This window comes from Protopterus annectens, chromosome 16.part0 (assembly GCF_019279795.1).
Source record: "Protopterus annectens isolate FY-2018-M chromosome 16.part0, PAN1.0, whole genome shotgun sequence".
NCBI classification, from domain to species: Eukaryota; Metazoa; Chordata; order Ceratodontiformes; family Protopteridae; genus Protopterus; species Protopterus annectens.
In genome coordinates, this window is record NC_056750.1 from 341,878,117 (window position 1) to 341,891,817 (window position 13,701).

The 13,701-nt window shown below is 37.9% G+C and overlaps 1 protein-coding gene across 8 annotated transcripts in view; it reads right to left on the reverse strand.

The window, feature by feature from the left end:
• Positions 1-13,701, reverse strand: part of LOC122790302 (TBCC domain-containing protein 1-like) — a 563,587-nt gene that overhangs the window by 81,657 nt on the left and 468,229 nt on the right. For all 8 annotated transcript variants that reach the window (XM_044057812.1, XM_044057808.1, XM_044057811.1 and 5 more), the window contains exon 7: positions 9,927-10,424. In XM_044057812.1, coding sequence (XP_043913747.1) covers positions 9,927-10,424 — 498 coding nt within the window. The remainder of the gene's footprint in view (positions 1-9,926; positions 10,425-13,701) is intronic.

A 13,701-nucleotide genomic window follows, 5' to 3' on the forward strand; every position in this document is an offset into this window, starting at 1 on the left:
AAGAATTCACCGGTAACCATCCAAGGAATAAATTTACTAACATCTATAAAGGGCAAATTATACGTGCCATAAGAATGACTTCTGTATATGCTGATATGTTAGTGGAAGTGGGATTTATCACAGCCTTGTTCAAGGATAGAGGGTATGATGTTAAAATGATGGCCAAAGTCAAACAGTCATAAAAGAATGGGGACATAGGTACAAGCCCCTGTTGGGGTACAATCATGAGTATGCGACTAATGTTGGTAAAACTGATCAGACCCTTGTTGAAAGTGTATCATATGGTAGAAGGTGTGTTTTGGAGTATGGACCTTATATAGGGAAAGTAAAGAAAATCTTGATTGACAACTGGAACATCATTTTAATTGATCAGGATTTAACCAAAATTCTAGGGACTGGACCACAGTTTGCGTTTAAGATGGGACAAAATATAAAAAAATTACCTAGAGAGAGGTAATTGGAATAGTTTCCCATAATACACATACTAAGAAATGTGGAAACTGTAAACAATGTTTTACAATTTTTCAGGAAAGTAGTAGTGTTAGAGAATGCAAATAGAACTAAAATTAGATTTAAACAGGGAAATTGTAATACTAGAATGATTATATACTTGGCAAAATGTATGGTCTGCTCTGGATTTTACATCGGAAAAACAGAAAGGAAATTCAACAAGCGCATTTATACAGCATTAAAATCAAAGATGAAAAAAATGCAAAGTGTGGTGACAGGCACTTTTTCAATTTCGCAATAGTGGACAGTGTCCAAATAGATCCTGGGGGGGGGGGGGGGCTACAAAAGATTGTTGTCATATAAAGAATACTGGTGGCAAATATATTCAGATGCTTCTACTCCACCAGGATTAAATGATGTTATTTCAATGGAATGAATGTATACTATTATTTTAATACTATATGTAAGCACATTTAGTGTGATTTAAGGCATATTAATGGAGGAACAGCATACATATTTCTTACATATATATATGAGCAGTTTCTATACGAGGAGGTTTTAATAAGAGTAGTTTATAACATGTAACTTGTACAGTGCAAGTTCTTTTATTAGCAACACATCTATTTTTATAGTTTTACAGTGGTTTTTCACATTATAGGATTTATTCAAAGCAGTATTTATATATTGGAATGTCAAGTTTTTAATTTATTTGCACATGCATTGTGGCATCATTTTGGGCTTTGCAGACATGCCTAGCATTATATTTTAGTATTTCAGATTTGTGTTAATGTATTGGTTGCATGTTGTTTTACAACAAATGTCATATGTCTTTAAATGCAATGATTTTTATACAGTGCTTTTGGCTCCAAATTGTTTATTTAAATGCTCAAAGGTCTGTTTATCAGAGTTCTGATGAAGCTTGCCGTGCAGCAAGTGAAAGCGCTTAACCGTTGGATATTTTACTGTTGATTTCGTTCAATAAAATAATTTTTATGTCAGTGGACCTTTGCTGAGATTTTTTCTGATTTGAGCTGCTGGCTAAAGGGACTTCAGCGTCTCAAGACACATAGGCAATAAGCGTTCTCCACTTGTTGTTGGTTCTGCTGTTTATAGAATGTTTATTTTGTATTGTGTTTGTTGTATACAAGCTAGGAAACACAGTGTTTGAGGGTTTTTATTGTCTCAATCTTGCACTAATACACAGTTTTCACTTAGGAGGTGGGGCTATATGACCTCTGCTCATAAGGCCAGAATATATATGTGCCATGTGCTCTTTACATCAGAAATAGTGCCATTTTTATTTCACTACGCAAGGCAACAATTTCTGTTACTGCACACAGGGTGAGGTCTAGCATTTGTGTATACTAAGAAAGGTAGGATGCGGTCATATAAACTAGAACTGAGATGAAGTTAAAGCCTTGGGGATAGAAATGCATTCTTAACTGTTTGTACCCAAATGTTATTACAATTCCCCATGAACCTTTTACTGTAAACTGCTTTAGGAAAACAGACATTAGGTATCTTATACACAGCTATGAAATCCAAGATTTCAGATGCATTCTGCTGTCAGAGTCTGGCACTATACATACCCAGAGTTACTTGACATCTGCTTACGTATCCATTTATGTGCAATGAGTACTCAGATGCATTATGTCATCAGTCTGTTACTATACACCTGGCATTAACTTGACCTCTGCTCACATATCCATATAGGTGCAATGAGTACTCAGCAGTCCAGACTAGAAAATCCTACATATTAAACCCCCCAAAAAATATTTTTCAGGTCGCAAAAGGCAATAGTTACAATGCTTTGATGCAGTGATAGGGATGAGTTCAGCATTAAGCTGCTTTGAAATTCCACAAAGTAGAATAGCTGTATTATTAGCTGGGGTTTACTGCTGACCACCCTGCTGTTATGGTCTTAAAGTTTTATAATAAAATCTCAATGGGGGACGGAGAACTGCTTTCATACACAGGCACTAGGTACTTCGGTGTGTATGCCTTTTCTGGCATTTTGCATTATGCGATTTACACTGTAGTGACAAGTGAACTGCTCAGTATGCAGGATACTTTAATGATCTATCGAAAACTATACATATTTCATCAAAATACACAAGTGTGCCCATATTTATATACAAGGTTCACCTTTATAAGATCAAAACTAAAAAATGCGAACATGTGAAATTTCAAAATGCTGTATTACTGAAATTGTAAATTGTTAGCTGAGCTATTTAAATAGTTAGTACAAGTCTGTAGATGTGGATTAGAATTTTATCCATTACAAATGGCAACCATTGGCTGCAGGTGTGCACTAGGTCATATTAGAATGTGTATGTGACATTATAATCTCAAAGTTAGGCAGGTACTTGTGGGTTGGCTACATTTACTGCCTTGAAAAAACTCTGAAGGAGAGAAAATACTGAACCCTCTAGTAACAAGAAACCTATGAAATATAATGGCCATGCTGTTACCTCACCATCCAATTCAGGGGAGCTACTGACTAAGAGTACATTTCAGTTTCATCCACCAGATGCAGTAGATACAGAGCTTCTACTGCTGATCTCTGAGTGTAACTGTTTCATGCAATAATCCATGCAGAGTTGTGGATGATGTAATGGCATTCACTTTAGGAGAGGCAGTAGTATCTCTGCAGTCCTGCATTGTTGCAGCAAGTTAACACAGTTAGCTGTTATCTGACATGATGTGGAGTATCACAGAATGTGGCCCTGGAAAATTTGGATGTGCCTGCATATATACTGAAAAAGAGTGCATCCGTGGGACGCAGGTTGTCTGATGTATCCTGTGGTGACTGCCAGTTTTTTGCACCCATCAAAACCTCATAGATTTGTGCTTTGCTGGCTGATGGATTGGAAATTTCTTAATAAAGGTGAGGTATACAGACAACCGTATGTACTGTATGGCTGTATTACATACTGTGTTATGACAAAGACTATTCACTAGTCTTCTGCTTAATGTCTAGTAAAGTTTTCCTGTCTTTATAATTTAATGTAGCAAGGAGTATTTGAATTAAGTTAGACTTACCTGCCCTTTAGTCTGTGATTTTGAATTCACAATGGTGAAATATATTGACAAATTGCTTCTGGGGCTAACAGTAAATGCCTAGAACATCTGGCAAAAAGTGCAGAATCTGAGATTGGTATCCCTTTATGGTTCCTCTATAAAGTTTCAGGTCAGTATAAAAAAAATGGTCGCTTAGCTTTTCTTTGGGAAGGTAAAGTTGTTGATGCATTTAATGTATCATGTGAAGAATTCCTGGAACAGGGTGCAGAGTTATTACATTATTTTCAGGACAGATACTTTCTGGGAAAGCCAGGGAAGTTTTCTACATGATCTGTACCCCACAGCTAAATTTCCAACACCTTTTTCCAGTGTAGTTTTGGAATGTGTGTGAATTGAATGAACTGTGCCTATCTCAAACACAGAAATCTGCTGATGGTTGGCACCAACACCTTTGCTGTTACTAGGGCATAAGGTGTTAGATTTTCAGTGTGGGATAAAGGCTTTCGTAGACGAAAAAATCTCATGGATGAACGGTGGCTCAGACTGACTTCTGCACATAGACCATTTCTTAAAGAAGTGTAAAACACCACTAAATAGCTGTGAACTTCTCGAATGATGGAAGAAACTTGCTGAGGATATATGCTTACAGTCTCAAATTTATTCAAAGAACTTATTCAGAAACAAAACTTAAAGTTCTTTGAATAAATTTGTGAACGAAAGCACTACATTTTCATATTGTGAGTTTATTTCTTCCATCATTAGAGAAGTTTGCAGTTATCTCTTAAAGAAGGTAGTTACAATTGGGAGGATCAGTTTAAACCTGTAGAGTCAGGAAACATGCAGTCCTCAAGGCTGTTTGCGGGCAATTGCTTTAATTAAAAAATTTATGTGAGTGATATCCTGATTTGCCTTGCACAGTGTTAATTTACTACACAATTTTTCTTATGGGGCACACACCACTCAGAACATATTTGGGGACTTACATAGGCACTTAACTCTTTCATGGCAATGTGTTTTGACTTCTTCCCCCTTATATAATACTGGAGTGCCATCACTTTACACTAGGATTTATTGAATATTACTTTGTGACATATACATGAGAGGATGTAATATAGTTGTGTTATACATTTTTGTTTTCTTTACAATAAATCAATTTGTGAAACACTTTTCTAATCACCTGAATTGCTTTGGTGTGTGTACACAGATTTAATGATTTGGGCAGTGAGGTGCTACTGGCCTGGTTTTGATATTTTGTGTTTCATCATTATGAATATTTAGCATTTCCTATGTATGACATGTTGGTGTCAATATATTTGGCGTTTTTGCTGTTCCATGTTATGCCACACAACCACATCATATATATTCTAAATCTACACACAAACACAACAGAGATGTTTGTTTTGTTGAACATTTCTTTTTTTGAATGAAATAAAAGCTGGCAAGCCACCAGATGGTGTAAACCTTGGCTCTATATGATTTTCACTGTTGAAGTGACATCCCAACCCCATGTGCAAAAATGGAAAAAGGGGTTGTGGATGGATGGATGTCATTGAAAGTCAGCTTACTGCACATGCTGGCTTCTCTGTGCAAGATCACAATACAGTGGGAATCAAGGCATTTGCCCTTAGCCACTGCAGTGTGATCTCAGAGTTGGTATAAACAATTAGAGTGTGAGGGGGGCACAGTCCACCACACTGTGGGTGCAGGGGGGCTTGCCAATTTGCAAAAACATGCAGTAGTTTGCATTAGGTTTTTTCAATTTGATTTTGAAGCATTTGTGTTTGGTAAGTTGTGGTTTGATATATTGCTTCTTCAATTAAATAACATGCACATACACACACACACACACACACATATATAAATATATATACACACACATATATATATACATATATATATAAATATATACACACACATATATATATATATATGTATATATTATGCACATATATTTGTGCGTGTGTGTGTATAATTATATATATAAAAATGTTAAGGTGTATATGATTAGTTGCTACATAAAACATCAACCAATCATTACATCACTAACGCACTACAGTAACACACCGTACATTGAAAAAGTAAAGAGATTTCCTTTTCCAATGTACTGGCAAAAACCTGACCACATTCAGCTCAAATTTGTCAGAACAGTCTGAATAGTGGTAGTATTAAGGGATTTTTTTTTTTTTTTTTTTTTTTTTTTTTTTAATTTAGATGCAGGTTAGGGTTTTTGGGTTCCAGCATAAGAAACAAATAGCTGATTTGTTTTTCTGAAGGACTTTGTTGTGAAAAGATTATACCTGAGCTGCCTATGCAGATCCAGAATATCTATAGTGCTTTCTTCTTGGCTCCAAGGTTCTAGAGAGAGAATACCAACAGACTAATGGCTTAATTGAAAGCTCTTTTGTAGGCATCAAAGCAATGAGGAAAAACATTTTTCCTTGTAATAAACCTTACGTCTGCTTGATGAGCAGGTTCAAATGCAGACATGGTTAACTTTTCCAGCACACAGTTAAGATCAGGAGGAACAAACATATAGCCTAAAAGCAACTGTGGCAGTGAGGAATACAAGCATCTACCGTTATGGGCAAGTGCAACTTTTGTAAATGTACTTCGTTGAAGGTTGTGCATCAGGGCTGGTAACCCGGTACGCAAAAATCCACTACCAATCATTAGCGGACTGGAGTTATACTGTGGCGACCCCTACCTGGGAAAAGCCGAAAGAGACAAACAAAACTTTTCATTTGTTAACTATCAGAAGTAACATGTCATAGACCGGAGGAAATAAAGCGGAGTGGCCAAATTCAGTGCAAAGCTACACCAAAGTCCCTAAAGGCAGAATAGCAGTTTTAGAAGCTTTTTGTAGATGATGCAAAATGCAACTGCATTCAAGTTTATCAGAATAAATTTTGAAAGGGGGGCTAAGATATTGCCTTTTATCTACAGACAGTTTATCTACTAGCTTACAGCTGTTCACTGCAACAGTCTAATATTTTGCATTACATTCTGTTTCCATGGTGGATGTTGTTTTGAATTTCACAATAATGGGTACAGTACATCTTCACTGTCATGAAATCATTAAGTTAAAAAAAAAAAAAAAAAAATCATCCTTCTGAAGTACTGGAAGGAAGGGATGGACAGGCCCATCAGTGGAGTGTATTCGCTGATGAAGCTTACTGACAGGAGGTTTGGTCTAGTAAGGGGATAAAGTTCTTGAACAAGCCTAGAGAATGCAGGTGAGGGGGGAATGGTAGGTCATACAGAAAAAACTCCTCGCACAGACCCCCGGAAGGTCATTAAGCTCCTTGCCAGCCCCAGCCCCAAGGAGAAAGTCCAGGGAGTTAGTATGACAGGTTGACCCAGCGATGGGCACTGGGTACAGTGCTGAAGAATGATGTGGGGAGCAGGAAACAAAGTAAAAAAAAAAAAAAAAATTTCTCTTGCATATAGAATTCTTTTGTCACTGGGCTTAAGCTCTTCCTGTGAAGACTCAATATGCAGTAAGGTGCACTAAAATGAAGATAAAATTAGTAGCTGCACTTTGTAGCAGGGGCCATAACATATTACTCTAAGAAATCTGCTCTAACATATCATGTAGTTACAGAGATATGATCGTTTACTGCCACATACCCCCAGCAGTTTTATAAAGCTATGTGTGTACTCTTTTTGCTATATGACTTGCAACAAAAATGTACATTTTGCATTTTTTAGGCTGATAAACTCAGGATATACCTGAATCATACAAGGAGGATATTTTTATGAAATGTTAACCGAAAATATAACCTTTCATGAAAAAGTGGCATTTGTGTCATTTTATACACTATAGAAAAGCACGGGTTCCTATTACATGATTGTAGACGCATTTTGTCGAATGCATCTTGATCAAACGTAAAAGAACGAAAAGGTAAAATAGCGAAGTGGCTTCTAAGCAAATTCTTTCCCTGGGAAAGAATTTGCTTGACCGCTTCCATTACTTTGCCATTTTCTTCACTGTAGTTCAATCTCGGAGTTGGTATATTTAAGTATGGGGGTGTGGGGGACATAGCCCCCCACTTTATGTAATGTTTTAAAGTTTGTTTTTTTTTTGGAAGAGCGATATTTCTCCCTTGGAAAAAAATCGCTGTTCTGAGGTTTCGACATTGTAAGCTTTTGCTTACATGGGATCGATTAATCATTGTTCGCTTTTGTAAGCGTTCGATGATATAATATAGACCCGAAAAGCACATATTTTACTTGCTCTTACAGGCCTGCACATAAATTACATTCTGTGTGCTTCCCTAAAAGCTATAAGCTGTACAAAATACAATACAGGTGGGCCTAATCTAATGGTCCTGTCTTAAACATTTCATATGAATATGCTGAAACAGTAGGGACAAGTTTTTATACGAACTAAGGGTGAAATTGAGACGAGAATGGTTTATGAAAACAGAGAAGATGCAACAGTAATCAGTCAGTCAGATGAAAACACATACAGCTTTCTCTGCAAAGTAAAATAAAAGTTGTGGAAGCATGAATATTAACTGGTGCAACTTCAAACTTAAGAGTGCATGTTCCTTTACAAAACTTATCTTTTCATTGTTTTCCTATATGATGAAGTATAAAAATGGCATTAAAAATATTTGCTTTTTAATTAAAACTGAAGATGCATCTTTCTGCTTTCCCTTTGAGGGTAGGAGTCCAATCTAAATACGTTTTACAGAAAATTGTGCCAATAACATTCTCTGACAACTTCATGAAGGTATACTACACCATTTTGGAGCTAGAGATTTTTCTATATATTAAACAAAAATAGCCAAATAACAGTTAATTAACGAACAATTCCTTGGAAAATGGTTGAGGCCGACTAATAAGGGGATACTGAGGGCTTTGCCATAGGATCGTCAGCAGACAGGGGGACTGGCAATGACATGAGAATGCTAAGCCATTCATTTGGCAACTAACTATAGATAGGGGTCTGATGGTGATATTGGGGAAACCCCTCCCACTGGCTGCTGGCTAAGTGGTTCTGCAGGGTGAGACTGTCAAACCATTCGGAATGCAGAGTGCTTCAAAGAGGGGTGGTGTTTATGGCTAGGAACAAAGCACCCCTGTTTGGAAGACTCACCTCTGCAAGGTTTTCATTCAGAATGCATGGGCTCAAGTCCAAGGGGAGTGACTGTGATGGTCTGCTAGAATGGAGGGAAAAAGTTGGGGGGGGGGGAATATATATATATATTTTACAAATACTCTTCTTTTCAGATGACTGCATTACAGAACATTATGCCAAGGCAATGTACTGCCTTAAATATACATTCTCTTCAAAATCTCCAGTATTTTCTAATAAGTCTGGATAAGTTCATGAATATCAAGAAATGTCATCCAATTAGTTTGATAACTAGCATTTAAGACTTATGCTAAAGGCCTGAAACAAATGAAGTTAAGTACATTTGTAAAGTGGTGCACTAGCAGGGCATCAGCAGTGTGGGTCTGACTAATGGAGTCTGAAGCTGGACAGCCACATCAGGAAGACACAAGTGAGCAGCCAATGACACATTCACCTCTTGATGGGTCTTCCAATATATCGTCTTCCTCCTCTGGGGAAGATGAAAGTTCTCCCAAGCAAGCTTATGATCTAGGACTACTTACAAAAATCAGTCATCATGTTGATAAGGAATGCTACATGGCATGCAGACCAAATACATGCACATGTAGTTCAGCACAGCAAATGCATGGTATTAAAGGTGATCTCCCCGACAAAGACAACAATCTGCCACAGGGCAGGTCGTACTTTTGTTCTGATCACAATTTGAAAAAAAAAGAGGTCTGAAAGAGTCAAATGGTGGCTATCTATGTTATGGGACTGTGAAACGGGGGGGGGGGGTACTTTGACTGATTAACTATCTTGATGGGCTGCACGCATAAAAAGTAAATTAAGAGCTGTGGTGAGGGATTATGGCTAAAGGTCGTCTCACAGAGGTAAGGTACAGTGATCTAATGATGCCATACTACCTCAAAGAACAGACTCGCTGAGGCTAACAGACATATCTACAAGGCCAATGGATGCCAGAAGAGAAGGAAACACTGGCAAAACACAAACTTAAGGAAACAGATTATCAACACAAATAAAAGGAAATGAGAAAACAATGTGGCTTTGGGGTGAGGTTTTTCCTGGTACTGTAAAATTAATGAATGACCCCTTCTCATGAACATATACTAAGAAATAACCATAGAAAACACATATGCATGATAATTCAGAGTGATAGAGGTGGCATTAAGATGTTTTGTGTGAACAATAATGAATACTACAAATGCCTTCAACAGAAACATTAACAGAACAGAATACAAAGCAGTAAACAAGCTATCCTTTTACATTCTGAAAAAAAAAATGGAGAGCTTAGTGAAATTTTTCACATTCAGTTGTCCATATACTTCCTACCCCTGGATAGCTACTGAACTCAGAATGGATTTAAAATACTCACTTGGCAAGGCCTGTTTCCTTCACCATTTTCTGCCACATTTCTAATTTCTGTTTCTGATGACACACAGCTTTTTCATACGGAAGAGGCAATCCCCCTGGTATTTCTGTGGTATCCCCTTTCATTTCGAATGGAACTATGAATATGTGGAACTCACCAGGAGCCAGCAAATGAAAGAGTTCCTCTGCACTGTTTTCAACTCCTAGACTCACAGGATGGTTCCAGTAGTTAGGAACAGTTGCTAGCCCAGTCCATGCCATATGGTCCTCCAGCGTGGCATAATGTGTATTAAAGGGTGCAAATGTTAGACTCTCATTCCCAGTTAAGATTACAGGCCGTGTATGCGTCAGGGTGTGAAAAGTACACACGGTGGAAGAGGAAACAGTCAATCTGTGACAGACAACAATTACTTTAACATTATCAGAATTATGTATGTGCACTGAAGTTTGCACTGGACCCAAGACAAAAGTGCTGTTCCTGCATTTGTCAACCGTTACAGATCTGGAAAAAAAAAGTCAGTATTATCAAATTAAAAAATACATTAATCTGGAACCAATATGCATTTTTTGTATATTTATTAGTTAAAAAACTACTTTAAAATGTTATTTTGTATATCACCAAGCAGCAAGTATAAAATAAAACATTCACCACAAAGTGCCAAAAGGGAAAACTTAAACCACAAAGGTAAAGGAATAATAGCAACAGCTTCCAAATTCTTACCTTCAGAATCAAGGGAAAATCCAGAAACATTTGGGAACAATCAGAGGCACAAGTATAAATACTGCAAACTTGAGAGGTCGACAAAACAAAATGTCAATTAACATGCATTTTCAGAAGTAAAAACCTTTTTTCCTCAAGATTTTCAGCTTTGGGAGGGATTGGAAGGGACAGAGCAACATTTTGGGTCAAAATCAGGGACAATTAAGAAGTGTGGTAATGGAATTCAAAATGTGGTGGAGAGTCAACAAGAATAGATGAAGGGAAGAGAGAGAAGAAAGGAGGGGGAATGCTATAGATACAGCACACAATGTCACAAATGTAAGTCTCTGAAGTAAAGTCAGGGTGATGGCAGAACAGGTGATAGAGAGAAGCCTCAGGGATCACCCTGTTAGAGAAAATGAGAAGCAAACACGAGTGAGTACCTCCAATAGTTATAAAGACATACCACAAAAGAAAAGGACATACAGTTAAATAAGGAGGAAACAAAAAAGAGATAGGTAATAACAGAAGACACCATTAGTACATAAGCAGTACTACTCTAAAGACACAACAGCAAGCAACTTAGCAAATAAAATGACAATAAATTAAAAGTGAAATACACTAATATTCTTTGGGCATTGTGTGCGTGTGTATATATATATATATATATATATATATATATATATATATATATATATATAAATCCACTGCTGAATGTAAAGGAAGAATGGACTGAGCATTACAAATTCATACCTTTACATATGGCAAACTCTGTGCGTCTGTAACAGTGCAAATAAAACCCTCAGTCAAGCTAATCAGTTATTTTTTTCAAACCATGATGCTCTATTAACAATGCATTCATTACTGCCAGGAGAGAGAGACATCCTAGCACAGGCAATTCTAGTTTTTTTCACTTATAAAATGAATCAAAATGGCTGAAAATGTACTAAGAGCCATAAACATTACTGGCACAACATAAAACATGTTTTGCTTTCATCAGCAGACATAAATACAAGTTTGTGAAGTGCTCACTTGTTAACAGCAGATCTTCGAGGACAGGTCAATGAAGCAGTAGCTCACAACATCTAGGTTATGTTGGTCAGACTGATGGTTCAACCACTACTTCACAGCTGACCAACTACCCTGAGCAAAGGCAAGCATTATACTTAGGCCAATGCAGGTACAGACATTTGAAGGTGATATCTCGGGTTCCCATACAGATGGTGTTTTTATGCACCCTCTTTAGCTCCTTGAGACATGAGGGTAACCATGCTTGAGGTAGACAAACTTTACAACATTTGAGAATATACATATACCACAATGGAAAGCTAAGATAGTGTACCAGAAGGATCTATTCATTCAGGAAAAAGTCATCAGCTCTTAGCATTCACCAAGAAAGGAGATAAGGGCTTGTTTGCTATAAAAAGCAAACTCCCCATCAAATACTTCAAAGCCCTGTTTAGGTGAATGGTTTGTGTGACTTTTTTAAATCTTTGGTTTGGTACATAGGGGTTACCTATATGATCGACAGTCAAAAGACTGAAATGCAAAATACTGACACTGCAAATGTCTAGACAGCAAAAACATCTAAATACAAAATACTGACTAAACTGAATTTATTCTAGGGAAGGTCTATGCCCTTACCTTGAAGATGGTATTTATAATTATCATGGTTGCGGGAGGAGAGTGTGTTGAGGAGATAGAAAGAGTACTTTGAGGGTTGATGAATGAAGAGAATGAGAGGGAGAGAAGGTTGGATGATGTAGGGATAGTGAATCATGAAGTACAATGGATTAGCAAGGAGGAAGTAAGGATAGCTATGAAGAGAATGAAGAATGGAAAGGCTGTTGGTCCAGATGACATACCTGTGGAAGCATGGAGGTGTTTAGGTGAAATGGCAGTTGAGTATTTAACCAGATTGTTTAATGAAATCTTGGAAAGTGAGAGGATGCCTGAAGAATGGAGAAAAAGTGTTTTGGTACCGATTTTTAAAGAATAAGGGTGATGTGCAGAGCTGTAGTAACTACAGAGGGATTAAAATGATCAGTCACAGCATGAAGTTATGGGAAAGAGTAGTGGAAGCAAGGTTAAGAAGGGACGTGATGATTAGTGATCAGCAGTATGGTTTCATGCCGGAAAACAGCACTACAGATGCGATCTTTGCTCTGACTGTGTTGATGGAGAAGCACAGAGAATGTCAGGAGGAGTTGCATTGTGTTTTTGTAGACTTAGAGAAAGCATATGACAGGGTGCCTAGAGAGGAGTTGTGGTATTGTATGAGGAAGTCAGGAGTGTCAGAGAAGTATGTAAGACTGGTACAGGATATGTACGAGGGTAGTGAGACAGCGGTGAGGTCTGCGGTGGGAGTGACAGATGCATTTAAGGTGGAGGTGGGGTTACATCAAGGATCAGCTCTGAGCCCTTTCTTATTTGCAAAGGTGATGGACAGGTTGACAGACGAGATCAGACAGGAGTCCCCGTGGACTATGATATTTGAAGATGACATTGTGATCTGTAGTGAGAATAGGGAACAGGTGGAGACCCTGGAGAGATGGAGATATGCTCTAGAGAGAAGAGGAATGAAGGTCAGCAGGACTAAGACAGAATATGTGTGTGTGAATGAGAGGGAGGATAGAGGAATGGAGGAGAGGTGGCAAAGGTGGATTAGTTTAAATACTTTGGGTCAATAGTTCAGAGTAACGGTGAGTGTGGAAGAGAGGTGAAGAAGAGAGTACAGGCAGGATGGAGTGGGTGGAGAAGAGTGTCAGGAGTGATTTGTGACAGAAGAGTACCAGTAAGAGTGAAAGGGAAGATCTACAAGAGGGTAGTGAGACCAGCTATGTTATATGGGTTGGAGACAGGTGCATTGAGACAAAAAGGCAGGAGTTTGAGCTGGATGTGGCAGAATTAAAGATGTTAAGATTTGCACTGGGTGTGACGAGGGTGGACAGGATTAGGAATAAGTATATTAGAGGGTCAGCCCAGGTTGGAAGGTTTGGAGACAAAGCCAGAGAGGCACAATTACGTTGGTTTGGACATGTGCTGAGAAGGGATACTGAGTATATTGGGAAAAAGATGC